Below are 27,563 nucleotides of genomic sequence, written 5' to 3'. Positions count from 1 at the left end.
GGACTTAAAGAGATGACACCATACAGAAATACACTGAATATATTCATTTATATTTGTGCATTTCAAACAGTTTAACAATCGTTAACAGCCACATTGCATAATAAAATACATGTAGTTGTGAAGGAAAGTTAAACAGAGCTTCAGAGATAAACTATGCAGGAATATTAAACAAATTATAGCCAAACAAAGATGTTTTACTGATTTACAGTCATTTTAACCCACTGTGGTTGCAGTTATCTCCAGCTTTTACGCTCATCTTATATTTTTATAGGTTATAGAAACAGAAGAAGAATCATAGAAATAAAACCTTTGGAGACTCTTAAAGAATCATAAAGAAAAGTTTATAGCTTTTGTTGTTATTGAAGCAGTTTGATATAAGATGAAACATTAAAGAGCTAAAAAAAAAAAAATCCTTTCCTTCACCTTCTTTTATCCTCCCTCTGTCCTCCTTTCCTTCAATGTCTTCTCGTCTCCTTTGCTGCTTCCTTCCATACTCCCAGTTATTAACTTGTTAACATACACTAGCTTCATGTCACCACAGGGGGCAGTGTGCACCCACTCAACACACACACTTATTTTTGATGTCGGACCAGATTTGTCACATCAGCCTGTGACTCACCTGCTTAATTGCAAAAAGAATGGATGAATGAAATCACACGTCGGCAGTAAACATGTCTGTGCAAAGTACAGTGATACGCACAAACAGAAGCACAATATCGGGCTTGTCACTATACAAATAAATGCAGCGATTATATTTGTTATCATGAAGAAGGCAAAGTCTGAGCATTAAGTTCAGAGTTAATCAGTAAAAGAATGAGGGAAAATACAGACTCTAGCAAGAATGATGTGAACCTCCTCCTCCCTGGTTAACAAATACCAGAGTTTCCCTTGAATCCGGTCCCTCAGGTAAGTCTTTTATGCCCGTAGTCTGTGATATATGTAAATGTGTGTGCAGACGTTTGCACATTAAATGCTTCGCAAACTACAAGTCAAAGTGTCAAAGCGATTTAAAAACTGCACAGTGATTGGTGTCAGGTTGGGCTGTGATCATCCAGTCAAACTGTCATAATGCAACACAAAGCTGTATTTACTCAAAGAATAAAGAACATTGCTGTTGACCCTCAGCTCGGTGGCGCCCTCATTAGGCTCTGGACAGGAAGCGCAGGTTGATGGGCTTTGCGGGGATGAGCAGGGTTCGAGTTTTAGGCTCCACGGCTGGGGCGCCGTCTTCAAGCTGAACCTCATAATGCTGTATCAGCTGCAGGACGACACAAACTGATCACAACTGTCTTCAGATTATTACCGTTAATCTAATGATTGTTCAGCTTAACACTTTTAGTCTACATATTCTTCTAAATCTAAAAAACCCATTGGTGTACAGGTCAGCGAACTTTGCGGCCAACAGATTTGTGTTTTGAAATGAGTAAAACCAAAATGGGTCTGTCTCTATGTCACTCACCCTGGACAGAGCAAAGTACATCTCCATCTCTGCCACCCTCTTCCCCACGCAGGCCCGCACCCCGACACCGAAGGGGATGAAGCTATACGGGTGATGCTGGAAGTAGCCGCTGGCGTGCGCCTCGGCACGGAGCCACCGCTCCGGGATGAAGGCCTCTGCGTCTGCAAACTCCGCCTCATCGTGACAGACTGAGTAATGACACAGATGGAACTGAGTCTGAAAAGAAAGAAAAACATCAATTTCTCCTCATTTCATTGAAGGCAACACTACTGTACATCACCTCCTGTGTGTTGCTCCTGCTTTCCTACCTTCTTTGGGAACCAGTAGTTGGCCACAACCACCTCATTCTCGGAAATAAAGCGTCCATTTCCAGGTACCACGGGATAAAGGCTGGTGGAGAAAGACACAAGACGACAATCGGGCTCCAAATCACAGGAGAACGTTGCTTCACAACAGTTGAGTTCAGATGGCAGATCAGATAAGATAATAACTGTTTCCAAAAAACACAGTGTGTCACGCTACCGTATCACACAGGTCAGGACAAGGGTGGAAATGTAGCAACACTACAAATTCCTATTACAAGTAAAGCTGCATTAAAATGTCCAACAAAAAAAACTTTCATTTTGTGTTGACTCTGGGTCCCTTGTGGACAAAAGCAGTAGTGTTTCCTCCGCTTCGTTTCATTGATTTCAAGGGGAATCTGACCCGGTGGCAGACATTACTGATGGTCTTTTTTGTTTCTGTAGGTCATACAGAGACATCAGTAATAAACTGAGGCTGCTTCATAACCAGGTAAAAACTCCTTGTAGTGCATTTCAGTAAAAGTATAAACAGCAAAAAGTTCAGAAATGTCCAAAGTAAATGTTTTCATACCTATTTAAAGATTATTAACAATATTTTATACAAACTTTATAACTTTTTGGTGGATAAAAACTCTCTCTCATAAATACCAGTGTAATGTAAATCCAGCGCCCAGGATGCAGAAACATGTAAACAGCATTTTCAATCTACTTTATTCTTACATGTTGCAGTGTCGTGTGTGTTTTTCTTTCTGTTATCTCCTGTGTGTGTCTCCCCAGGTACCCCCCTACCCTGCCTTGTGGTTGATCGCAGTTGTTTGCACTCACTAATGAGGACCTGGAGGACTTTAGGGAAGGCTGGGTGTCCACATCCTTTTAGCCATGTAGAGGACACAGTTTATTATATAGGACACAGTCATACAAACTCCACCCAATACTTTGAAAAGATGACTATGAGGATATTAATTTACTGTTGCATAATATGATATTGTGATAGTTTGCTCCAGGGCTTTTGGCTCATTCATTGTTATTAGAAATTAGTAACACAAAATATGTATCAAACATGCCTCCTTTATTTCCTCCCTCTGTTCTTCTTTCCTTCGTTGCCTTTTTGTTCCCTACTTCCTCCTGTCCTTCCATGCTTCCTTCTTTTTCTTCCTACCTCCTGATTTGCCTCCCACCTCCCTCCACCACGAATAAGGAGGAGACATAAGAAAACATCACCCCCTTTTTACTTTCTTAGAAAACAGATCACAAATTCCATTTACTGGGCCAAGTTTCAAGTTCATTCCAGTTCACTGGAATTTGAGCCTCAGCAGACCAGTAATAATAAATAGACCAAAAAAACAAGGTGCAATAACCAGTTCTTTAAAATCTTTCTACACCAGTTAAAGTCTAATATAAACTGCCACAAGTTCACGCAGTCTGCTTGGAACAGTTTCATGTAGCGATCGCTTTGGGTCGACTTGGTGAATTTGAGCAACTCAAAGCAAAAGAAAGAAAGAATTGAAAGTTTTGGTGAGGTCCAATAGCCATCCCAAGAGAGGAGGTGGGCCTAATGTGGAAAGAAATAAAAAGACAGTTATGTCTCTGTGTTCAGGTCTTGTCTTCCTGCTCCTTATATAACCTGCTCTAAATACTTCTACTGAGGAGTCTCTGAAAATCACAGATCAGACTCCTGCTCCACCAACTCAGAAGCATCATTAGGGCGATGATTTTACCCTCAGTTTACACTTTCTTAACCACGTACAGACGTTACTGAATCACATAAAGATTCCAAAACCAAGAATAAACTGATCCAACTTTTATGAGTTTTTCCTGTTAGAACTTCAGCTGATACGCAACCTCCAACCGAGTGGACGCAGTGCGTTAGGAGGCGAATCCAGACCGCTGTCAGCTCACCGTAGCGTCTCCTTTATGACGGCCTTGAGGTAGGGCATCCTGCTCAGGTTGTCTGTGGTCGGCTCCTGTCTGTCCGGACACACAGAGTTCACTTCGCCGTACAGTCGATCCTGAGCCCTGCGGTCAATCGCTAAATGGTACAGAGCCCAGGACAGGGTGTTAGAGGTCTGCCGTCAGGCAGGAGAAGAGAGAGCGGGAGGAAAAGGAAGGAGAAATCAGGAGAAAGCAATCAACATTTCTTTCATCAGTGTGTCCGTTCTGTACGTGATTTCTAACCAAACCGTGTCGACTTAGCCCCGAGTCACGTTACAGCTGAGACAGCTCACATTTCACAAACCTCCAGCTCGCGGCTAAAACAACACCAACATGCCTCAACCTCACCTGGGAATGCAGCCAAGTGAGCTCTGCAACTGCCTGTACAAAAAGCAGCTGTGATCCTCCTCGTACTTTGGGTCTGTGTCTGTGGTGAGAAGCAGAGAGCTAAATGGGAATAAGACTGTAGGCATCTTTTCTGTTGTTTTGGGAAGCTGTCTGAGCTGAGCATGTATGCTGTTTATTACCAACACGCAAAAAGCTGTTTCTCAGAGGCTGTGGCACACGCTGGTACACAAATCCAGACTGTTCCATTGTCACAGACAACCACAGACGGACGCCAGTCGAGGTCAATGTTTGGTCATAAACCAAAGTGCAGTCTTGGGAAAATTTTAAACTAACTAACTAACTAAAAAATCTTTACACTCATCCCGAGGAGGGCATGAATGTGTGTACCACATTTGGAAACGTGTGTCCAATTCTGTATCGATTCCCTTATTGATTCTTGGTCAGTTATCTGTGTGGAAAAAAAGCATGCCGATGCAGATGTTCAGTGTCAACTCAACTGTTTCATTATTCATTTGTTGAAGTGTTTCACTGGATGTCCTTCCGGTTGTGGCAAGAGCTGTACAGAAATTCACCTACTAGACATTTGAGTTTCTCCTTTTCTTTTTTTTTTTTCTGCATGTTTGTCACACTGTAGCTAAAAATGTCTCTCGGGTCAGGCTGCGTCCACTGAGTCTGTGCACCGCCGGTGTCTTTCTCAATGTCTCATCAGTCACATCAGTTAAGGGCCATCTTACATGTGGTTGGTAGAGGTTAGGGAAGTGAGTCTCCGGACCAGTTGGCAGAGACTCCACTGAAGGAAGGAGACTCCACAAGTGATTGTAAATTGTAATTAAAAAGTTTTTTCCATTTTGATTTGGAGGGTGTATTGGTCCAGTTCTGCTCAGTAGTTGATCTGTGAAGGTGTAATATACTTTTGGATTCTCTCATTATGCTCATTTTCAGCATATTGCTGTTGACTTCTTCCTTTTGCCAGTTTAGCATCATTGTTTCGCAATGTCAACTGTCAGACAAACTGCTGGCATCGATAAAAGGAACTACTGGAGAAGGCACACAGTTGTTGTTGTTTCCCCTCCCTAATCCAGCTTTGACTTCTCCACTCTACATGAAGTATACATTTACATTTATGATGTCGATTTAAACGCCAATTAGACCAGAAGTTTGGGTTTAATGTCACTTAAACTGATTTCTGGGATAACAAATGTTAAAAAAGGGATGCATTATGTGTTGTTGACTGTGTGCATGTAAGAACAGGTCCCATCATCCCCCTTCTCACCGTGTCGACTCCTCCCAGCAGTAGCTCAGTGACGCTGATGTAGACCTCGGCTCTGGCCAACTTTCCACAGGACAGCAGGTAGGTCAGGTACATGCCCTCTGCCGGCTCGCCACTGGACACCTGAGCTTCAATTTCAGCAATCCTCCTGTCGATGAGGGTCTGGGCTGCCACACGGAAACACAAAAAACGAATAATTTACCTTTATCCTGTAAGTGAATCCAAAATTGGAACCCCAAATGTTTCCTTTTGTTGTTTGATTTGTTGCATACCTACGTCATAGAGGTCGTCCCAGGCCTGAACGAAGCGTTTCCAGAAGGGAAGGATCCCGCGGCTCCAGTGAGGGAAGAGGACCACAGTCTCGGACAGCGTCAGCATGTCACTGGTGGCGGTGATGAAGCGCAGGGTGTCTTTGGGGATCTCGTCTTGCAGGCAGCCCAACCTGGTCTCAAACAAGATGGAGGAGATACCTGCAGGAGGTCAAAAATTGGAAAGAATCAAAAACTGTCCCCCTAACTAACCCTAACCGCTGGTATTACCGACGTAACTCCTACCTTCAAAGCCGAACTTGTAGAGCTCAGCAGCCATATCTGAAACAGTGACCTGGTCCTGACTGCGACTCCGGAGGAGCTCGATACGCCGCAGCAGATCTCCGACCACCTGGTGGATGATGGGCGCGTAGGCCGAAACTTCACGCAACTTCAACATCTTGGGGTTCAGGGCGCTGCGGATCCTGTACCACTCCGGCCCTGTGCTAGAAAGTAAAAGAACATTAGTGCTTCTTCAGATTCAAACCTCGAGGGGCACCGTGAGGGAGCCCTGAGGAACTCCTTTGCAAATACTTCAAATACATAAACCTTTGACTTTTTTACTTTATGGGATTCTTTCTTTTTGCTCATGCACACTTAAACCCGACTTTATAAAACAGAGTTAAAACCACTCACTCCACGTGCAGACCATAGGCCTGTCCTCTCAGGTCCCGGTACTCCTTCCAGTGAGGCAGCTCCGCTCGGATCGGGTAGCGGCCCTCCTGTTGGATTACCTGAGCTATGAGCTCTGGACTCGCCACATTGACAATGTCGAACGGGCCGAACCTGGAGCGCCAGATTGGCCCGTAAAGACTCCTCTGTACATCCTAGAAAATAATGTCAGTGAGTAAAATTAAAAGAGTCTGAAGTAATTTAAGTACATTTACGCCAGAGTTGCATTTAAGGACCATTTGAGATACAAGTACAGTACTTGAGTTCTTCTATTTCATGACATTTGTACAGTTACAGTCACTGGTTACTTTACTCTTCATAGTAAAATGTTCAAATAAAACATATAATCATAATTATACAGATTAAACTCCCCAACAGTAAACAGCTAAAGCATTTAAATGCTGCTTACATGGTAAGGCATCAATAATAATAAGAATGCAATAATATAATGTTATATTATATATAATGTTATAATAAATATAATAAAGGGTTCTTTTACTTTTAATAATTGTGGACATTTGCAGCTAATACATGAACTCTCTTTATTCTGAATGCATCAACTGTGTGGAGTATTTTTTAAAGATTGTCTTCTACACAACCGCAAGAACAAACATCCTGCAAACAAACGCCAACAATGTGGGGAATGTTTCAGGCTGTTTGGAGCCATCAAGGCTGCTTTTGTCCGACTGGCAACAAGTAAAGTGGCTCAGACATTTTCAGTCCTAACTTCACAGAGACAGAGACAGAGACAGAGCTGGCACTGTACCTGCAGTAAGTGGCTCTTGTCCGCGTATCCTTTGATAAACAACCAGTACAGAGTGGTGGCAAAACTTGGCCCTGGCAGCTCATCGATGCTCTTCAGCTTCTCCGCCTTTTCAGTCGTCGCCTGGACGTTTAGGTTTCTTCTGGTCGGCACCAGAGCGGAGGCTCCGAGCTCCGCACCGGGCCGGGCCACCGGCGGCGTCCGGGCGCACGGCGCAGCGAGACGGAGGAACCGGGATGCTGCCGCCGGGGAGCCCATGGAGCTGAGTGTCTGACAGGGTTGATGGTGCTCAGAGCTGTGTGTGTGTGTGTGTGTGTGTGTGTGTGTGTGTGTGTGTCGATCACAGGGCTTTGTTGTGTGCAGCACCCTGCAGGGAGCCTGTTGATACTGCAGGAACTGTAATGGATCAGTCATCCTACTTTGTTATGGAAATGATGAAGAGGTGTTTTCATTTTCATATATGATGATAACTGCCCTGTAATATCCCCACAGTGTTTATTATTATTCATTTTCAGATCAACGTAATGTGCAAAATACGTCAACCTGCACATAACAGGAGAAAATGTATTAGATAGAAAGACATAATTATGAGATAGAAAGTCGAACAATGAGATAAAAAGTAGAATTGATGAGATAAAATGTCAAATTATTAGATAAACAAGGTCAGTTTTTAAAAAAAGTTGGACTTTTTATCTCGTTATCTGATTATTAGAAGAAATAAAACTCTGAAGGAGTTTAACTATGTGCCTGCCTTTCATCTGGGACAGCAGACGTTTGTATTTGCGTATCTTTGCTGCCATCTGGTGGTGATTTATTGTAACTACAACTCCATGTTAAAGGTTTTATTTTGAAAGAATTTAAAGGAACTACTACTATGCTATTGTGTTTGTCTTTACATTGGATAGAGACGATGGTTGTCATGTTAAATGTTTGTTTGGCGCCCTCCGGTGGTCGAATACCATAACTACAACTGTCTATTCTTTAAATAAAAGCTAAAAAAATAAAAGAAATATAGAAATAAATGTTTATAAGTTGTTACATAAAATATAAAAATGCAGAATATTTAAATATATTTAACATATTAAACGAAACCCCCAAAACCTGAACACAGAGAGAGACAAAAGAAGGCCTGGATGTGAAATAAATATCTTTTATTGTTTTCAGAGTCATAATTGTTGTAATTATGAACACAGAGCTGTCGCAATACTCCAGAATTTTTTGCCAAAAAACAGCAACCATTCAACGGCACCGCTGCGTCTCTCAGGACCCAACCATGCATAAAATCTCCCATTTAAAAAAAAAAGTAAAATAAAAAATATATATTAAAAAATTATGCGTACCACTGATATACAGATCTGATATAAACAGGCGTATTGGTCACAAACCAATCAGAATTATAAACATGGCTTTTTTTTTTTTTTTTTTTTACAATACACAGAGACCAAACGTGGGATATAAGTGGACCTTTCTTTTTTCTTTTTTCTTTTTTTAAAAAGGGTACATTTTCATTTTATACATTTGTACATGATTTTCATTTTTTATTATTATTTTAATATTCTCACCCCCTACAGTCACAATGCTCAAGGCATTTCGGGCGCAGTGTCCAAAGAGCACAAATTGCAGTAAATGCACATTTACAAACTCGCACACACACACACACGCGCACACACACACGCGCACACACACACACACACACTCGCGCACGAGTTGCAGCAGTGGCTTTAGACACTAAAGAGAGAACTACAGGTGTATCTTGGCGTCTGCAGGTGACAAATACTGGTACCGAAGAGTTAATCCACGGGGGTGAACGAGGCCATCTGACGGTTAACAAAAAAAAGACATTACATTCATGTACTCAGCTAACACACACACACACACACACACACACACACACACACACGCTCACAATCACACTTGTGTAAAAATAAAAGTCTTTAAAAATGTGCAAAGAAAAGGTCGCTGAACGGAGCTGCGCGAGCGACAGCCGGCGAGGGGTCGTGAGAAAGCGTCAGTGAATCAGAGATAGTGCATAATGGTAGTGCGTATCAAGGTTTACCAGTGCTGGCGGCATTTACGACTCAATCTCCATCTGTACCAGACAGTTCACCGTCAGCCGCCTCAAACTCAATACAGCCACTAATGTTACCGTGAAAGGAGGCTGATTCTTTAGCTTCTTTTTGGACACGTACCGATATGAAAATGCATAAATTGAGTGAAGGACGAGTTTGTTTCAGTCAGCCGGACAGAAGAAGAGAAGTTTCCACAACGTGTGTGGATCCAACAACTGATCAGAGTTTAACGAGCGCTGCCGGCTCGCTGCCGGCTCGCTGCCGGCTCGCTGCCGGTTCACCGATCAGTAAAAGCTTCAAGGTGAACAATTCATCCTGCTTTTAAAAAAGGTGCAACCAGTAAAATCCGTGTCTTTATTGACAGCTAGTGGCCGCTACAGAGAACTACAACAACAACAACAACAACAACAAACGGTCCTGGAAGGTTTCCTGGAAATAACTCAATGACTGCTCTGTTCTCCAATCACAGTGCAGCAATCCTCGCTCAACGTCCTCCCCCTGCACTCAGATAGGCTGTGTAAGCATCGTACCGTCCCACAGCAGCTCCACCATTACAGGCAGTGTGTGAGAGTAAAGGCTGAATCCCAACACAAACAAACAACAACAACAAACACGTGGTCGTACCCCCTCGTGTGCAGATGGCGTTCAGAAGCCGGCACTATATTAATGGAATTTGTGCGTGGTGTTTAAGTTCTGCGGCGGTTTTTGGAGAAAGTAAACAGCAGTGAGAGAAACTGCTGGAGAAATGTTACTGATTGCACCTTTAATAAACACAAACAGCTTTTATTAGAGCTTCATTAACATGTCAGAGACATTTGTCTACAGATGTTCTTAATAATCAGCTCTGTCCGCTGTGTAAATACATTATTTGGGTCTGTGCAGCTGCCTCACTCATTAAAAGCAGAATGAAGTGCTGAGTAATCACATTCAGAAGTGGAAGAGAACGGCGACTGAATAAAGTCATTAACGTGTCGTATGGCACACGGCTGGTTGCTGACCGAGCACCGAGGTGTCCCTGGTTGGAGAAACTTCCTCCGGCTGTCCGCGGTGTGCAGCGACCTTTCAGCTTACTGCTGCATAGTTACGGAGCTGAAACAACTTCTATTATCATCGTATTCATCAGACAGACGTTGTGGAAGCGAGGCCCCCGGGGAGGAGGACCGCGACGAGGGCTGAGCGGGAACTCGCGACGAGCGGAGCGTTTGTGGTTTGGATAAAGTGACGAGTTGATGCATTGAATGTGGCGGCGGCGGCGGCGGCGCTGACTGCTGCGGAGGAACGGAGCTGCGAGACACTGTAAACGTCTTCAAGTGTGAGTCTAATCTGTACGAGTGCGCATGAGGCCAAAAACCCAACTCGGCGCTCCGGTATGGCACAGCGACGCCCTGGCGGGAAACCTTAAACAGGAAGCGATTGCAGCAAATGAAGCTGTTGATCGATGACGAGCAGCGAGTGAGACAGCCAGAGACGTCCCGGGCTTTTAGTTTGAAATAAAACGGACAACAGCGTCATACAGCCAGACCTCTGGCCAATCAGCTGTGAGCTTCTTGCCTTACAGCAGCTGCTCAAACACTCCTGCTTCACCGCTTCAAATAACGAATGACGCGTGGTCATGGCAGAAAGAAACGCCGTCCGAGTGACAACCCATCTGCCCGCAGCGTTACAGTCAGCCAACCAGTCAGCCAACCAGTCAGCCAACCAGTCAGCCAACCAGTCAGTCAGCCAGTCAGCCAACCAGTCAGCCAGTCGTTGGTGCAACACTTCCAGAATGTGAGCTGCTGCAGCGGCCGCAGGTCCCAGAACATTAACCCACCTCTGATCTGCCATGACACGTGTTCAACCAATGTGATCTATTTGGTCACCAGCCAGAGCGGGCAGGTGGAGCGGGCAGGTGGAGCGGGCAGGAAACCAAATGAGCTGAGGTGAGATCAGGACACTCCCTGCTCAGCACCAGAAAAGGCAGAACGAGCGTAGCGGCTGAACCGAGATCAGCTGGATTTGGGTTAACGGTGCGAAAAGGCAGTTTATCCAGGAGGCAAAACAACACTTGCGGCGATAAACGGCGGAGATTATCCGCAAACTCACTCCTACGTTGCGTTTAAAAAACAGAAAAGGCACACGGCGAAGAGCGAAGATGGGAGAGGGAGAGAAGGGAAGGTGGTTTACAGACAAAGAGAAGAAAGACAGAGAGGAAGAAGGACGAGGGATGAGGGCGGGTGAGTGGAAACCGTTTTCGGGGAGTGTTCTATGCATCTGGGGTTTAGTTTCATCTATAGCAGCGGGCCCAGGTCATCACCATCGCTCTGGGGTTGGCAGGAGATACATTCTGGGGTCGGGTCAGCAAGATGGGGAGCGGGGAGCGGGGAGCAGGGGCCACTCGAGACTCAGCCATCACCTCCTGTAGGTCCACGACACCGACGCTATCCCAACTCCAAAACATTTGAAGAGAGAAACGTACCAACATAAAAAAAAGGAGACGTTTTCAACGTTTTTCATCGCTTCAGAAGGAAGTGCTCGACCCCTCCTCGTTGGAGAAATTAAGGTGCAACTTGCGGAGAAAAATAAAATAAAAACTCATGTCCTTTATGGCAGTCTCGTACAAACGGAGACAGGAGGAGCAGGAACGCACCCCCTCCTCCATGCCGACACACCCCACCTTCTTCCAGCCGGTTCCTCCTGGTCCAATATGGGTTCAGCGTGGAGGTGGAGAGGGCGGGGTCAGACGTGGGGACGCCCCATCAGGTAAGGCCGTATCTGGCAGTTCGGCAGGCAGGTGGGGGGAGGAGGAGGAGGGGCTGGGTTAATGTACAAAGATGTGCCTCAGTAGCTCGTCGGCGGACGGCCGCTGCTTAGTCTCTACAAAGATCCGTTTGAGGAACTCTCGGCAGTGGTCCGACACATGGGCAGGCAGCACGGGGTTGGTGGGCTGGGTGGCGATCTTGAAGATGGCCGCCATGGCCTCAAACTCGGCCCACGGGGGACGCTGAGTCAGCATCTCCACTACGGTGCAGCCGACACTCCTGAGGGCAGAATAAACATCAGCACAGTTTGAGGGAAACCTGGAAATCCCTGTAAGGTGAGATAAGGCCAGTACGAGCGTGCGGTCTCACCAGATGTCAGCCTTCCTGCCGTAGCCCTCTCCACTGATCACTTCTGGGCTCATCCAGTAGGGGGTGCCGGTCACAGACATGATGCCCGTTCCTGACAGACAGATGGTCTGCAGCCGCCGGCTCGCCCCGAAGTCTCCCAGCTTCACGTTACCCACCGAGTCACGGAGGATGTTGGCTCCTGAGAAAATTCCTCATCAATACTTTCTCAGACGGCACATTGTTCGATACACCAAAGCCCAGCAGCAGCAGCTTAAAACAAAATGAACAGCTCACCTTTGATGTCTCTGTGGACGATCATGTTGCTGTGCAGGTAGGAAACCCCCTCCAGGATCTGCCGGGTGTAGCGGCGCGTCACGTTTTCCGTCAGCGCTCCGTACGACTTCAGCTGGTCCTTAATGGAGCCCTGAGGGACACAGAAAGGAGGATTTGTATCCCTAAACTTAGCTTTACACCTTCATTTACATCGAAAACAAAAATAAAGAAATATAACAGAGAGACAGAAAGTCTTTAAAAGTTTCTGATTGGGAAGATACATTTAATAAATGTAAAATAAATCCAGTTGTGTAAAAGAGGGAGGTTTAAGATCAATGTTCCAAGATGTCCAACAGATGAAAGTGTATTGATTTTAAGGAGGTATTTTCTTCCAGGAGTTAGGAGCACTAAAGCCTTTCGACCCAGGGAGCTACACAAGAGGAGGGGGGAGGAGAGGGAGGACCCAGCGGAACCAAACTAGGTCTCTGACTCTGGAGACGAAGACACAGGCAGGGACTCCGTCGTATCAATAGCTATAAGTATTTGTTTTTGTGAAGTTGGAAGTTATTTATTCTGTTTTGATCAGCGCGAGTTGTGTGTTGTGTTGGAATGTGTTTGACTTTAGCATTTAACAGGCGGCTGATAAAATATAGATATATGTGTATTTAAATAATTAAATTAACATTATCTAGTGGACTTAAGTGGGGAGCAGCCCTATTTACAGTTATTAAACTTCACAGTGAAAAGTAAATGAGCACTCACGCCGGGCATGTACTCCATGAAGATGGAGAGCGTTCGCTCCATCGTGTCTCGCAGGCAGCCGTAATACTGGACGATCCGTTCATGGCACAAGTTCTTCAGGAGCTGGATTTCACACTCCAACGCACTCACCTCCTAAAATGACAAAACCCATTATACATCACTGTGTCGTTGTTGGTCCACCTTTGCCTCTTCGTACACACCATCTGATAACAAACACTCTCACCTTGCTGGTCTCCGGACTCTCTGGGTCAAACTGGACCTGTTTGACCGCCAGTTCTCGGCCAGTGTCGGCATCATAACAGAGAAAAACCCGTCCGAAGGCCCCCTGCCCCAGAAGCTTTCCGAGCCGCCAGTTGGTTGGTGCGCGTGGAGCTGAACACGTCATACAAACATCAGATAGTCAAACCACTGGAAACGGATGGAGACGGTGTAGTGCAATAAAATCAACATCCAACTCACAGCGGCTGGGTGGGCTGATGTCCATTACAGACAGGGTGGGAGTTGGGTTGGGATTGGGTTCGATGTCGCTGCCCCTCCGCGGCCTCCTGGCGGGCCCCGGGGCCTCCTCCAGGTCTGGGGTGAAAACGCTGCTTCCGCTGCTGGTGCTGGGCGACTGCTCGGTCGGGCTGAAGCTGACCGGCGAGCGGAAGCCTTGGACCTGCGTTCGCCGAGCCCGAGGAAAGGTCTTCCTCCCTGGAGAGGGAAAGAGGTCTGAACCATGCAGCTGTCAAACAGCCATATTGTTTGGTGCCATTAAGGAAGAATTACCCACCATCACTGTAATCCTGAAGGCCGAAGGGAATGCCGTATCGCCGAGGGTACGTTCCACCTTTACCCGACTTCTCAAAAACTGGGATGTCGTACTCTAGAGAGGAAGAGGAGGCAGATGAAGAAGATTTAGAGGGCCTGTATTTTATCAGTAAGCCTAGTATTGACACATTTAATCCCAGTTTTATTCCTCATCTTCATTCACGATGTGTCACAGGTTTATCACAGGTGGGTACAGTTCTCCTGGAACACAACATTCATTTGTCACAGTTCAAATCCAGTAGAATGGATTTTATTTGACTGAAAATTCATCTTCTAGAAAGTAAAAGTGCAAATACAAATAACAACGTGTATGTATCAACCACACAACAAATGTAAAATCTGACGTAAACAGCTCGACTGAGCAGGGAGCCCACTTTAAAGTTTCATACTGTACGTCTTATCCCACCGACCGTCACCTTTCAAACTAAATACGCACCCCGGCGATACAATTAAACATCCAGGAGAACGTAGATTATTTCCAGGATATTTGGTTTATTCCATGACTGGAAATTGAATCTCTAATTTCCAGGATGCGTTTGTTGCCTACGGAGTCATTTTATCTGTTTTATTTATCAGCTATTAAAATGTTTTCACACATTTACCTGGAAAGTCCTGGTGGTTGTCTGGGTAGCTCTGTGCTCGGGGCATCCTGGACTTCGGGTAGTCACTACAATATGAAGAAAAATATTAGTAGTATAATTTCACTGTCATCTGTATGTCCTGTTTGTGTTGTTCCAACAGTGAAGCACTTTGTCATAGAACAACAGAACAAAAGTAACATTTGTATGCTAAAGAATTTTCTTTAGACTCTCTTAAGAGAAGAGCTTTATTTTGTAGGAACATATAACTAATCTCGCTTTAGTATCTGCAAATATGTCATATCAAATGACTTTTATCCCATAAAAATCAATCTTAAACACAAAAGCTGACCTTGTATCTGATGTTTCCTTAAGTACATTGTAGTATGAATAAAACACTGGTCCTGACCTGTCCAGCGGGCTGTCTAAAGAGGGACAACTTCCAGACGCTGAGTTTTCTGGACTGCTCATGGACAGCGGGTCCAGCATCTGAAGAAAATTCAATTAAAATAAAAAACTCACACACTATCCAGCCACAACAGTTACAAGAAAACAACATACTGATCCAAAAGGATAGATTTCAGCACACTCCTGGGTGGTACCTGGTCCATGCTCTCTGGAATGAACTCTCCCTCGCTGTTGATGCTGGTGAAGGAGCCATTCCTCGCCACCTGCTGGAGCGCGTCGGGGATATATCCTGGAGGAGGCGAGCTGCGGTCTGTCGAATGGGAGCCTGAGTTTTACATTTGGGGGGCAAAATAATAACCTTAACTTTGACTTTGATTTCAATATCTGAGCTTCATGTCGGTGCATCTGAATTTAAACGAACTGTGCAGGAGTTGGACCGTGAGACTTTATTCACCTATCAAAGCCAGCATACTCTTCTTGTCTGCGACCCTGAATCCCGTGTTGTCCAGCTCCTCGTGGGACGGCAGAAGGTCCATATTGGAGGAAGAGTTCTGCAAAAACAAAACATTACATTGTGTCTGGTCATTACAAAAGAATAAAAACAACTGGTCTCAACATTTCTCTGTATCTTTCACTTAAAATCCACATAGAGATGTGGAATGAATGTGGGCTGCTGACCTGAGAGGAGAATTGGAGCACCAGGAGGATCTTCAGGCTCTTCATGTGAACGCTGCGATCCAGCAGCTCCACGGCCTTGTCCAGGTCATCCTGCGTGGTCAGTGGAATCACCAACTGGGAGAAAAAACAACTCTGGGGTAGATATGCGTTCAGTATCATTATTAACAATGTGCAGGCCCGTGAAGTCTTTAGTGTCATACCTCATTGTTGGTGTAGTGAAGGTCCATCGTCTGACCAAAAGCCACTTTTGCTTTCGCCTTCAGGTCGTCCAGCTTGACTGGTCGAGGGAACTGCAAGATCCTACACAGAGAGGAGAAGGGTCAGAGGTCAAGAGGGCACGGCTACAGGCCTGCACTGACAACATTAGAGGGGCGAACCTGGTCGAAGTCTCACCTCTTTTCCCCTTTGAACTCGAACTTCACTCTGACATCGTTCTGTTGGAAAGACATTGAATTGAAAGGTGAGCATTGTTTGCCCCATTGATCGGATTCTTAAATCAAACTAATGCATGAGACACACAATCAGATCAACACAACAGTGTCCATGGACCAAAGAAAGAACCAGAACATCTTAGTGTAGAAGCATCCGGTTTCTGTTCCACGTTGATCACACAGTTACCTGGTTCTTGGGCGAGGAGGCTTTGGGTTTGCCCAGGTCCGTCAGGAACGTGGCAGGACGGCTAGAGCGGTGCAGTTCGGCCAGGTCCTGCATGATCGAGTTCAGCGCCTCCTGCTCATCTGAGTAACAACGAGATCTCAGTTTATTGAACAGGTTGTATCTATTGGTAAGAATTGATCAAACTAACTGGACAAACATTATTCTGAATTAACAAAAACAGCTCACTGAAAAACACAAAAACTCATCTAAAAAGCTCAAATACATAAAACTGAGTGAGAAATATGATTATGTCAGTTTGATTTGATATAAACTGAGTATTAACATGATTATTCACAATTAAACATATTAGTATATATATATAGTAGTAACATATTATATACGACACTTACATTGGCACAAATAACACAAGAGATTATAACGAGGCAAGGATGTCAAAGGAGCATTGTTCGGGGTGAAAAAAAAAACAACAACATTCCTTCAGGTTTTAACTTTGACAAAAGACGGAGCTGGCTTACTGCCAAACAGTAACACTATCTTAAAACACACACACACACACACACACACACATACCCATCATCATGGCACGGCGATTGACCCAGGAGGCCAGGAAAGAGGATTCTCCCATCAAAGGGACTCCTTTCTCCTGCAACAGCAAAAGGACAACATAAACCCTGATGTTAGAGCCTGAAGCTGCTGACTGATGAGCAGATCTGTGAACGGTCACCGAAGGAAGAGGAAGAGGAAGAGGAAGGAGGGAAAGATTGCATTAATAAAATCACAATATTGGTTTACGTAAAGGGGAAGGTCGTTGTTTGGTGACATATAACTACAATGATTGGTCAAATGTTGGGAGAAGTGCAAGGTCAGGATGTGAGTGAGTGGATATTTTTATATTTATTCACATTTCAATTCCAACGTCTGAATATTCTTAAAGTCCATTGCTGTTTAAAAGGGTTGATTATTACACTAATCATTAGATCAGTGGCATAAACTCTTCTTCTCTAAAGATATATATATATATAATATATTATGTGCACATTGTTACGATATTTATAGCCTATATTACCTTTGAATTACACTGTAATTACACATATTTCTACATCCATCGTAACATCTGTATACAGATTTATAACTCTTATTCTATAAAGTGTAGTTATTGTTATTTATTGTGCTGTACGAAGTGAATTTATTCTGTTTCAGGATACAGACTGCAGCCCTGGTCCATAGACCGCAGCTGTAAGCCCTCAGTTATAAGAACAATCGATATCTGCAGAGTTATTGATCAATAAACTGTCCACAGTGTTTAAGTTAACACTCACCTGCTAGCGTTAGCTGAGTGCCTCCGCCGGCTAACAACTGTTGCTAAGCTAATCTGGCACCACGAACTGCACCAAAACGTATTTAATAACACTTAATAACACTTAATAATCACTTAATAATACTTAATAACACTTAATAGACGATGTGGCGTCTGGAAATCTAACGGAAAGCTGCGCTCAGCTCCACACAACTGGCTGATAAGAGGAGCTAGGTGGCTAATGCTAGGCGATAGTTCCGTGTTGAGCTAGCTGTCAGGCCGGGGAAGTTACCAAGCTAATGCTAATGCTAATAATGCTAACGCTAATGCTAACGCTAATGCTAATGCTAACTAGCCGCGTCGCCGTTGGAAGCGCTCGCGCACTGCGCGGCCGTAAAAACAGCGGACATTTAACAGACAAACAGCGCGAGGCACCTTTATTTACGGTCCTACCCGGTGGCGGGTTGGGATGGCAGTCACTCCCTCATCCACAGGGCCGGTGACAGGAGCCCCGGGCCCCGCGGAGGGCCGGTGACAGGAGCCCCGGGCCCCGCGGAGAGCCGCTGAGGAAGCAGAAGTTTGGCTCCTAACTTCACTCGACGACGAGGCCCAACGGCTCCCCAACGGCTGCCCAACGGCTGCCCAACGGTTGTCAGTTGGGCCCGCTGCTTGTTTCCCGGGCAACCGAGCGACGTGATACAGGTGTATCCAACAAAGTGTCCCCGCGTCCGCGCGCTAATCACACGGTAAAGTTGGTCCGCAGCTCCCGTTTAGTTGCACTTTACTGCCCGGTCGGGTTCGTTGGGTCAAGTTAACGGGTTGCTTACCGGGAGTGTTTCAAAATAAAATCCCAACCCGTCTGAGTTAAATGGTCTGCGTTTTATGTTGACAGTCATCAACCGGAAATAAAACGTGTTCATTTTGGCGCCATTGACAGACGTTAACCTCGCTGAGACAGTCCAACACAAACACAAGCTGTGACGTCACAGATATCTATTGGTTTCCTGTCAAATCAATACAATCTGATCGATACACAACCTGGAATAAATACATTTATAATAATAATCTGTAGATTAAACCCAAGGTAAATTAATTTATGCCAACACTGCTCATTAGAATAATGTTTGCAACTTAAAAGGCTTATCTGAATGAACACATTAGAGGTTTTATCTTGCCACCATGTATTTATTTAATTGCTGACAAAAAAAAACAAACAAACACAAATACAAATAAGTGAGAAGTTATTTGGGTGTGTGTTTAGGTCACTTGCTGTAGCTCAGGTTGTGGCGTGTCAGTGCTTCTCCTTCTCCTGGGGTAATTCTTGTTTTAGTTGGTTTAATTTGCTCAGATAAATGTTTATCATCTGCAGGAGGAAGAGCAGCTCTGTCTCAGATAAACATACAGATTGATGGATCGCTGCCCCTGGAAACAGAGCATTAGTGTTGTGTTTGTAGAAATTATTGGAATTTAAATGATAGTGTGGAAAAACCTCTAAAGTTAAAAAAAAAAGTCAAATCAGAATTCTTCTTGTTGATATTTATTATTTTTATTATTATTTGCACATTTTGGGGGATTTTGCGCACAAAATCCACTCTCTTATTTTGAAGGGCACTACTCCCTACGTCACCTCCGGAGGTTTTCTCCGTCTCCTCCGGTTGATTCCTCACAACATCAGCAGCGACTGGAAGCTAACGCTAACCCTCTATTGTCAGTCCGTTTGTCTCAGCACACCCGGGGAGCACAGACATGTCGGACACGGTAGGAACCGAGCTTTACCGAGTCTGTGTGCTTTGTGCTCGGGACGAGAGGCTGATTGGCGGTTTTTGTGGCTGCTGTCGTGTCTTAGGTTTTAAGGGCGCTAACTGTTAGCTCGTGTAGCTCAGGCCCAGTGCTTCTTTAACCTGGTTGCTGATGAGCTCTTACATGTTGTCAACTTTCTGTTTCTTGTTGTTTATTTGTTGTTTTGTTTTGTTCCAGGAGACAAAACCATCCAGCCAAGACGGAGGGGACAAGAAGGATGGAGAGTACATTAAATTAAAAGTGATTGGTCAGGTGTGTAAGCCTAACATACATCATCAATATATCAATATATCAATATATCAATATATATTCCCAGAGACTAGCACATGGGTCGCAGGAGATTGTATTGGGCTCACAAATAAAGTATTTAAAATGTGTACATAGTAAATAAAATGAGTGCTATTTGAAGGAAAAGTTCATCTGAATGCATTTTTGTCTCATTTATAAAAAGTATTTACCCCCGAAAGTGTCACATCATCATGATTTTAATCAGTGAAAATTCAAGTTTGTGCTGCAGACGATCATTCCCACCACCAATCGACAGCTCCCATGATCCCGCGCTTCTTCACAACATCATCTAACCTGTTGTTGTGTTATTGTTTTGATGCGAGAGACGCCCTGGTGACAGGAATGACATTTTGTTTGTGAGCTTTCGGTATCTGAAGTGGTTTCATCACTCTCTCCGTCGGCCCACAGGACAGCAGCGAAATCCACTTTAAGGTGAAAATGACGACACATCTGAAGAAGCTGAAGGAGTCTTACAGCCAGAGACAGGTAACGACCAGCAGACGTTTGATTCCCAGCCCAAAACTACGCAGCCAGAATTAACCTCCCTGTTTAAATAGACTTTGAGTGAGCCCGTTGTTTGACATTGTGTGTGTGTGTGTGTGTGTGTGTGTGTGTGTGTGTGTGTGTGTGTGTCTCTTGCAGGGAGTCCCAGCGAGCACGCTACGGTTTCTGTTTGAAGGACAGAGAATCGCAGACAACCAAACTCCAAAAGAGGTACACTTGACCTGAGCCTCCCTTTGTCCTTTACAGGTGTTCTTATATAATGATGATCCAGATTACTCTGCTGTATTTATTGATCACGATAAGGATTGCTGAGGATATTTAAACTTAATGTGGTTTCTCTCTCGTGGTTGGAAGGGGAGGGTGAACCAACATTAGAGACAACTATTAAATAGGATTTTACAGGTCTGGGTTGGATTAGTTAAGTTACCTGGATAAAGTTTGTACTTTTCAGTCTCGCTTTAAATGTGTTGTTTGGGGAAGAAATGTATTGATCACGCTGTAATAACTACAAAACACCAATACCAATGGAACCAATACCAATGTCCTTTTGTTTAAATCTCACCTGTTGAAACCAACTCTGGAACAGTTCACTAAACCGCTCTGAAATATGACCTTAAAGGGTCCAGAGTGTAACATTGAGGAGGATACATTATTAAAAAAATGGAATAAAACATTCATAGGTATGTTTTCATTAGTTTATAATCACCTGAAGATAAGAGTTGTTGTGTGGTTATACATATACGGAGGAAATATACATTGTATTTGTGTTTTGAATGTTAAAGTAGAAGAAGCAGAATCTCCCAGTGTTGACTCTGTTTCTCCTCTGCTGTGTGTTCGTGTCAGCTGGGGATGGAGGACGAGGACGTCATCGAGGTTTATCAAGAACAGACCGGCGGACTTTGGAACGATTAAACCTCCTGCATTTCTAAATCTTTTTTTTTTTTCTTTCTTTTTCTTTTCTTATTTTGTATTTTATTTTGTATGTACGTATTTTTTGTTCCGTTTCAAACCATCTGGATCAAAACCGACTCTATCAGGGCTTCCATGTGCAAGGGCGGGTAGTGAAGAGACTGAGGTAAGGACGAGGAAAAGGACAAGCGGGTCTCTGAAGTGCAGGGATGCTCGTGTTGTTGACCCGAGCAATAGCGTTCGACGTGAGTGTTAACACCCAAATTTACTCAGACAAACATCTTGTTTGTGTTTTGTCTTTTGTGCTGTCTTTTTGGGGTGTCGGCAGAGGCGAATAATGCTGTCAAGGAACATTAAAGGAATAGTTCACCAAACAAGGAAAACGTTCATCTGATCACAATTATTCCGATATCACAGTTATCAGCAGACAGTGAGTGAGTACAGCTTTGTGTCAGCCCTCTCCAAAAGAGTTCAAGTCTCTGTGAATGTGTAACAAACACTGACAGTCAGATGTCTCTCAACAGCCCCTGCTATAATTTAAGGGGGCTGAAGCCAAACAGTTGTTGATCTCGTAGATTTTTAGCGAAAACTTCATCATCTGTTGTTCAGCTTTCAGGCGGATCTTCAGCTTTTTGTGGGTATTTGACCTCAGACTGCCTGAGAACCAAATGGCTTTAAATTAGAAGTAAAATTCTCACTAGAGACCTTTTTCACAGCAGCCTTTTAACATGATATAGTAGGATAAACACAGGCACTAATAGCACTAATTAAGGTTCCTCCCTGTAGGTCAAACAGTGGTTAGATTTGTGTCGTATAATATTTCTAATCAAAGGAATTAAACGCCTCTCGAAGGCGGAGTGCGTTCAGTGATTGGAGTAAATAAAACGAGTGTTATTAGACGTTTTACGGTGGTATCCTTGGCAACAACCTGTGTTTCGCTGTAAAAACAGATTCAAAGAATTGTTGAAACTGATTACATTGATCAAGTAGCTTTATTATTTTTATTTGTACTGTGAAAACAAAAGTATAAAGTACTTAATCAGGAACGTTTCTGTAACTGACAAAAGTTAATGTGACGTAAAATTACTAGTAAAAGCTGCTTAATCAAGAATCTTTTTTAACTTCCAGAGTTGAGTTTGTGTTCAAATGTTCGATGTGAGTTAAAGTAACATCACAATGTGTCTCGTGTCCAAATGGCTGCCGTGTTAAAGGTTGATGGGGAGCCGCCTGAGAACAGATGGACTCCTTACGGGCTTTAAGTTTGAGGAGGCTGATACAAAGCCGTGTCCGCTGAGCAGATAATGTCAGGAACAGATTGTTGTTCCTTTTTAAATTTGTGTTGGACGAGCAGTGACTAAAGAAACTGCTCGTGGGGCAGTTTGTTGATGGTAACCTGTGTGTAACGTTCAGGGCATTTAGCAGAGAGAGAGTTCACTCTGACACAAACAGCTGGATCACTCTGGAACTCCTCCACTCGTCATGAAAAGGAGTTCGTCAACATTTGCTTCTGTAGATTTGAATCATTTGCATTTACAGCCTCTGTGTGCCATGTTTAAACAGCTGCACCCGTGTAAACTCTGATAATTGACCTGGTAATATTTGAGATTTTAAACACGTTTTTAAATGATAATTGTGCTTTACTTGTATATGTTGTATTCAGTATTAGAGTGTGTTTGAATGATATGCCATATGTATCTCCAGTGTCGTCTTTTATTTATACCTGAGGGATTCATTCTGTAATGATATATCTGAATATATACCCGTTATGGAAACATTCTGTTCCTCGCTGACAGTCGCACAGTATTTTAAACGCTGTCCTCTACGAACCGTGACAATGTGATACTGTGCTGTCGGCGCTTGATTTTAAAGTTTTCTTTTTGTGTTTGGAATGAAACTCTTAATCTGTATGAAGTTCCTCAAGAAGGTTAAGATCATCAGCAGCCCCAAACTCGTGTCATCCTCCAAATTGCAGAGATTGCTCGAACTCCCGAAGGATGAAATAACCATACACACACACACACACACACACACACACACACAAAGAAAAGTCTGTTCAGAGTCTGGTTGTTTCAGTCTTCACTAACACTCTCAATGTCATGTTAAATGTGCAGTGGATGATGGTTGAACCGCACCTCTGGGACACTTTTGCATATGAATTCAGAAGCATGTCAGCTGTCTCTACTGCCACACAAGTCCCAGCATCCAAAAATATAAGAGTTCCAAAGGCAACTTTATTGATCTTTCAGTAAATGAAAGGAAGCCAGCGATTACCCAGAGATTACCCAGAGATTACCCAGAGATTACCCAGAGATTACCCAGAGGTGTGTGCAATAAAAAAGGAGGAAAACCTTTAAAAAGTAAAATATTTCCTAAATTGGATTATCTCAACCTGACCGACTGTTGCCATCTTTTCTTCGTGCGTCAGCGAGCGGCTCAGGTGCCCCCCCCAGGCAGGAAGGGCTGTGGTCTCAGTGAGGGGAAGGGACTGTTTATCATTTGAGGAACATTGGTACAGATGGTTTGAAATTGTGGAGATGAGCTTTTTGCTTTTTTTTGAATAAAATATTTAAGAAAAAACTGCTTTATATCCTTTATTGAGTCCTTCTGCTTCCTGCTCTACCTGTCATTCTTTTTATTTCATTAGTTCGATTCAGTTCAACTTTATTTGTATAGCGCCAATTTATAACTTTCAAATATAACTTACACTTTTCAAATAGAGCAGATCTAGACCGAACTCCTTTATATTGGTCGATATTTTAAAAATGTTAAAGGTCCAGTGTGTAACAATTAGGAGGATCTATTGTCACAGATGGAATATAATATTCATAGGTATGATTTCATTAGTGTATAATCACCTGAAAATAAGAATATTTGTGTTTTAGTTACCTTAGAAAACGCAAATTCAACCAATCCACATGGAGTTGACCAATCGTTGTTTCCCGCTAAAAAAGTTGAGCCACCTATTTGTTGTTTGTTTTTCAAAAAATAGAATAATAGAATCAGAACAGTTTTTGCAATTTTCAATCTTAATTTACAACTCACCGTGATGGTATGGAAGGATAGCACACAGCTGAAGTACAACAAATGTTACTTAAACAAAGGAAGGACATTCTTCATAAAGGCGCTAGTTTACAGATAATTTCAGGCTGATCTGATTACAATCAAAAATCAATCCAAACATAGGTTTCTAAAATATACTTGGGCAGATCTGCAGTTCATTATGCTTACATTGAAACAAAATGCGATACTCTTCTCCCACACGATCACATTACATCCAGGCCACAACAATCTTTAATGAGGTAGAAGCATTTTAACGTAGATAAAAACATATCACACACACATTATTCTTCCAAGCTGACTATCTGTATGTGTGTCTTAGTACGTGTCTTTAGAGGACCTTTAAATAAAAACAGTGAGCTGGAGATCCATGTTAAAATAGGTTAAAACTACTAACCCAACCTTTTTCCTTAAAGGTCCTGTTTTCTATCATTTAGTAAACTGAATAAGTGACATATTTTATGGATATTTAACAATGAACCCAAATAATGAACTCAGTAACTGATGACTAATTCAGTGTTTTCTTCTCTCTGATGTTTTTTCTATTACACAATTTACTTAACAATTTAAGGATTCTCACAAAACGCAGAGGTAGTAGTCCTATTGAACCACTGGTATAGAGTATATCAAGAGAAAAGGTATAAACTACACAAGGGAAAAAAAGATATGATGATATTTATAAGTGTTCCTGAGCCTCAAACGCTGGGTTGTCTTTGCCCCCAGAGCTTGTGAAAGCCCCCAGGTTGAAAGTCACAGATGGCACAGGTGAGTCCAGGTGCACCTCTTCTCTCAGAGACGGCACTGGTAACCTGTACGTACAGAAAATAATCCCAGAGACGATCATCAGGACGGCCCCCAGCAGCCCGACCCCGATGCCGCCCCCCATGTGTTGAGAATGAGGAGCTTGGGGCATTTTAAACTCCGGGGGGAACTTTATGGTCTGATTGGTCACCACTGAGCTCAGGTTCCACAGGAGAGGTATGAGTGACATCACAGCGGCCAACAGGCACAGCGCACCGGTGGTGGAGAACACCAAACGGATCGGCGGGGACTTCTCCAACCCAAAGTAGGCGTTCCTCAAGGCATAAACGCTGCCAGCGTTCCCACACAGCCCCACGAGCAGAGACAGCAGCATGAGAACCTGACCTGCCACGATCTCTGGCGGCGTGAAGGCCTCGGTCAGGCTGATGTACTTGCAGTGCATGACCCTAAAGCCAGGGGTCACCAGGGTGTGGCTGTTGAAGCAGGCCCGCCACAAGCCCACCCAGGCCACCCCCGAGCTGATGACCTCCCTGTCGGACACCTGCCAAACCCTCCACTGGATGAGTCCAAGGGCCACGGCAGTGAGCGTCCAGCCCACGCAGCCCAGCCCGAGGGCGCCGAGCTGGGCGTGGGCGGTGTGAACCAGGTAGGTCATAGCAGTGGAGAAGTTACCTAGGAAGTCCAGATCGCACCTGCACCGGGCATCTTCAGGAGATCACAGCCAGGTGGAAGGTGTGTTAACATATCCAGGAGGAGAGCGAGATCTCTGTGGCTGCTGCTCGTTCACCCTCTCGCTGGGTTTTACTCTCCCTGCGGGGTGTTTTCTTCTTCCTTTTCACCTGGGTTACCTGGCAAACAAGCACCTGCAGCTCCCTCTGAGGGGACGGAAACACAGGCACAGGTGTTAATGAGCTCTTCAGTGTAGCAGCACAGAAGACAAAAGAGCAATGCTTTGGATTCCTCTTCTGTTGGCCCTCAACTGTCCCTGCTAAATAAACTAACACAAAAAAAGAGATCAGATATTCTCAATAGTGAGTTGATGTGCCGTCATTGGACTGGACGAGCTCAATAGACAATAATAGAACATGAAATCAAATCTTTGATGTTAGTCATGGCATGGTAAAAAGCTAATAAACTAAACATTACTACACCATGTTGTCTTCAGTGCTAATACTGACCGCAAACAACAAAATACAGCTTAGACTGGTGAAAGTGGACAATGTAGAGCCGAGCCCAGATGTCCTAAAATAATAGGAATAGGATAAATGTTTTGTTTATTGGTGTCATATGAATACACAGAGATGGTGTGTATCAAAGGTGACCATTTTGGAGTGTCGCAGTAATTCTGTGCTGTTTGTTGTATCTGAAAAGCTCATTTTCACTCGAATCCCCCAAAATTAGATCATGAGTGAGATTTATGATGTTTGGTTTAAATGATGTTGATCGAATGTGCAGAATGTCCATATTTGCTTTTCACCTTCTGCTGTTTGATTTTCATAAAAAGTATGAGAGTTGCTAAGCTGCTAAACAGCCAAACAAATATGGATCTGTTGGGTTAAATTAAAGGTTTTGGTTATTTTTTTGAAGACAATAAAGTCTTGTTGTTCCAACTTCCAAAAAAATGTGATAAAAGTTAAAATATTCTATTCCTCCTTTTGCTGGGGACCCCCTACAACCCACTCGAGGACCCCTGTTTTAGACTGTGTTTCAATGTTAGTGAAACCAGGCTAACTTTCATATATTAAAATACAAATCAAATGTTTTATGTTGAAATTAAATATTATTATTAAAGTATCTTACTGTTATTATTCATCGACTGAACGCAGCATAAGCAGAAATAAAACACAGAATAAGGAATTATGCTCATCAGTATTATTTTCTAACAATCTGTGATGACAATGAGAAAACCTGGTTGAAAAACATCAGGTAACTCTTCAGCTTCATCGTTTCAGACATAGAAATGTAAATCCGAATTATCTTTCTGTTGTTCTAAATAGACAGAAAAAGCTTCTGCAAATGAACTCACACAATTCAAAGAGGATAAAACTGACACCTACGCTGAGCAGTCAATCCATTGTGGAACTAGAACTCCTCAGTTTGTCTCCTACCTGAGTGCTGTTTTGTCATCAGCTGTCTTCAAACTCTGAAAGCCCTGAGCAGGAAAGCTTCTTTTTAAATTCACAGACGCAACAAAGCACTTCCTCATCTCACCTCCAATAACCTAGTTATAGTTTCCCATCATGCCACAAGACTGTAAATGATTGACAGTATATAGCTGGCTCTGATAGACAGTAAGGTGCTGCTCCCGTCTGAGAGCCTATTTCTTTTTTCTAAGATCCATCAATACAGACTAATAGGACGATCCCTTAAACCTTACATTCAGCTTCCTTTTTCAATCATGTGTTAAACATCATCTGCAGTGTTGGGATACTCAATTTCTTTTTATTTATCACTATTTTTAAAGTATTACTTGAAACCAAAGTAATGTAAATATATACTGGAATTGATTTTATCTCCTAAAACAACATTATACCCAAAATCCTGATGCTTTTTCAAAAAGGTGCAGCTAAAGTTCGAAATGGTGGCGAGTGCATGAACATGTGGGAT

The 27,563-nt window shown here is 43.6% G+C and overlaps 4 protein-coding genes across 7 annotated transcripts; 1 reads left to right on the top strand and 3 right to left on the bottom strand.

Annotated features, from left to right (window-relative positions):
• Positions 1 to 29: 29 nt before the first annotated feature.
• Positions 30 to 7,396, bottom strand: LOC127378613 (sterol 26-hydroxylase, mitochondrial). Of its 2 annotated transcripts, none has more exons than XM_051427658.1 (9): positions 7,058 to 7,395; positions 6,256 to 6,446; positions 5,866 to 6,065; positions 5,584 to 5,781; positions 5,315 to 5,478; positions 3,661 to 3,827; positions 1,768 to 1,849; positions 1,460 to 1,675; positions 30 to 1,258 (listed from the first exon to the last, which is right to left on the bottom strand). In XM_051427658.1, exons 1-9 carry the CDS (start codon positions 7,310 to 7,312, stop codon positions 1,142 to 1,144), a joined length of 1,590 nt encoding a protein of 529 aa, XP_051283618.1. In that variant the 5' UTR covers positions 7,313 to 7,395; the 3' UTR covers positions 30 to 1,141. The 2 variants fall into 2 exon arrangements, with proteins under 2 accessions (XP_051283618.1, XP_051283619.1); XM_051427659.1 differs by having other exon boundaries at positions 1,141 to 1,275; positions 7,058 to 7,396.
• Positions 7,397 to 8,188: 792 nt separating this feature from the next.
• Positions 8,189 to 18,458, bottom strand: map3k2 (mitogen-activated protein kinase kinase kinase 2). 3 transcript variants are annotated; one of them, XM_051427657.1, is made up of 17 exons: positions 18,072 to 18,458; positions 16,910 to 16,982; positions 16,340 to 16,458; positions 16,115 to 16,155; positions 15,922 to 16,021; positions 15,722 to 15,835; positions 15,498 to 15,594; positions 15,238 to 15,353; positions 15,045 to 15,124; positions 14,660 to 14,724; positions 14,020 to 14,112; positions 13,707 to 13,940; positions 13,471 to 13,619; positions 13,248 to 13,379; positions 12,507 to 12,636; positions 12,234 to 12,411; positions 8,189 to 12,143 (listed from the first exon to the last, which is right to left on the bottom strand). In XM_051427657.1, exons 2-17 carry the CDS (start codon positions 16,962 to 16,964, stop codon positions 11,924 to 11,926), a joined length of 1,923 nt encoding a protein of 640 aa, XP_051283617.1. In that variant the 5' UTR covers positions 16,965 to 16,982; positions 18,072 to 18,458; the 3' UTR covers positions 8,189 to 11,923. The 3 variants fall into 3 exon arrangements, with proteins under 3 accessions (XP_051283617.1, XP_051283615.1, XP_051283616.1); XM_051427655.1 differs by having other exon boundaries at positions 15,238 to 15,368; positions 18,072 to 18,457; XM_051427656.1 differs by having other exon boundaries at positions 15,238 to 15,368; positions 18,090 to 18,457.
• A 774-nt stretch (positions 18,459 to 19,232) lies between these two features.
• Positions 19,233 to 23,175, top strand: sumo1 (small ubiquitin like modifier 1). The gene is made up of 5 exons (XM_051427673.1): positions 19,233 to 19,394; positions 19,614 to 19,688; positions 20,133 to 20,210; positions 20,367 to 20,438; positions 21,072 to 23,175. Exons 1-5 carry the CDS (start codon positions 19,383 to 19,385, stop codon positions 21,138 to 21,140), a joined length of 306 nt encoding a protein of 101 aa, XP_051283633.1. The 5' UTR covers positions 19,233 to 19,382; the 3' UTR covers positions 21,141 to 23,175.
• Positions 23,176 to 24,142: 967 nt separating this feature from the next.
• Positions 24,143 to 27,172, bottom strand: LOC127378619 (claudin-34-like). Its single transcript, XM_051427671.1, has 2 exons — positions 27,065 to 27,172; positions 24,143 to 25,831 (listed from the first exon to the last, which is right to left on the bottom strand). The coding sequence occupies exon 2, from the start codon at positions 25,609 to 25,611 to the stop codon at positions 24,871 to 24,873; it is 741 nt and encodes a 246-aa protein (XP_051283631.1). The 5' UTR covers positions 25,612 to 25,831; positions 27,065 to 27,172; the 3' UTR covers positions 24,143 to 24,870.
• Positions 27,173 to 27,563: the final 391 nt, after the last annotated feature.

Source organism: Dicentrarchus labrax, unplaced genomic scaffold (assembly GCF_905237075.1).
Source record: "Dicentrarchus labrax unplaced genomic scaffold, dlabrax2021, whole genome shotgun sequence".
In the NCBI taxonomy this organism is placed as follows: Eukaryota; Metazoa; Chordata; class Actinopteri; family Moronidae; genus Dicentrarchus; species Dicentrarchus labrax.
Note: the sequence above shows the minus strand (reverse complement) of the source record. Positions and strands in the feature narration are given on the sequence as shown.

Excerpts from the sequence above, each read along its gene's own strand:
- LOC127378613 (XM_051427658.1), bottom strand. The coding sequence starts at position 7,312 with ATGGGCTCCCCGGCGGCAGCATCCCGGTTCCTCCGTCTCGCTGCGCCG. Across the intron at positions 5,782-5,865 it reads CTACAAGTTCGGCTTTGAAG|GTATCTCCTCCATCTTGTTT; the intron begins GTAGGAGTTACG and ends GACCTCCTGCAG. Across the intron at positions 1,850-3,660 it reads GTCATAAAGGAGACGCTACG|CCTTTATCCCGTGGTACCTG; the intron begins GTGAGCTGACAG and ends TTTCTCCACCAG.
- map3k2 (XM_051427655.1), bottom strand. The coding sequence starts at position 16,964 with ATGGGAGAATCCTCTTTCCTGGCCTCCTGGGTCAATCGCCGTGCCATG. Across the intron at positions 15,369-15,497 it reads GAGTATGCTGGCTTTGATAG|GCTCCCATTCGACAGACCGC; the intron begins GTGAATAAAGTC and ends TGTAAAACTCAG. Across the intron at positions 13,380-13,470 it reads AGAGTCCGGAGACCAGCAAG|GAGGTGAGTGCGTTGGAGTG; the intron begins GTGAGAGTGTTT and ends TTGTCATTTTAG.
- sumo1 (XM_051427673.1), top strand. Across the intron at positions 19,689-20,132 it reads AATTAAAAGTGATTGGTCAG|GACAGCAGCGAAATCCACTT; the intron begins GTGTGTAAGCCT and ends GTCGGCCCACAG. Across the intron at positions 20,211-20,366 it reads AGTCTTACAGCCAGAGACAG|GGAGTCCCAGCGAGCACGCT; the intron begins GTAACGACCAGC and ends TGTCTCTTGCAG.
- LOC127378619 (XM_051427671.1), bottom strand. The coding sequence starts at position 25,611 with ATGACCTACCTGGTTCACACCGCCCACGCCCAGCTCGGCGCCCTCGGG.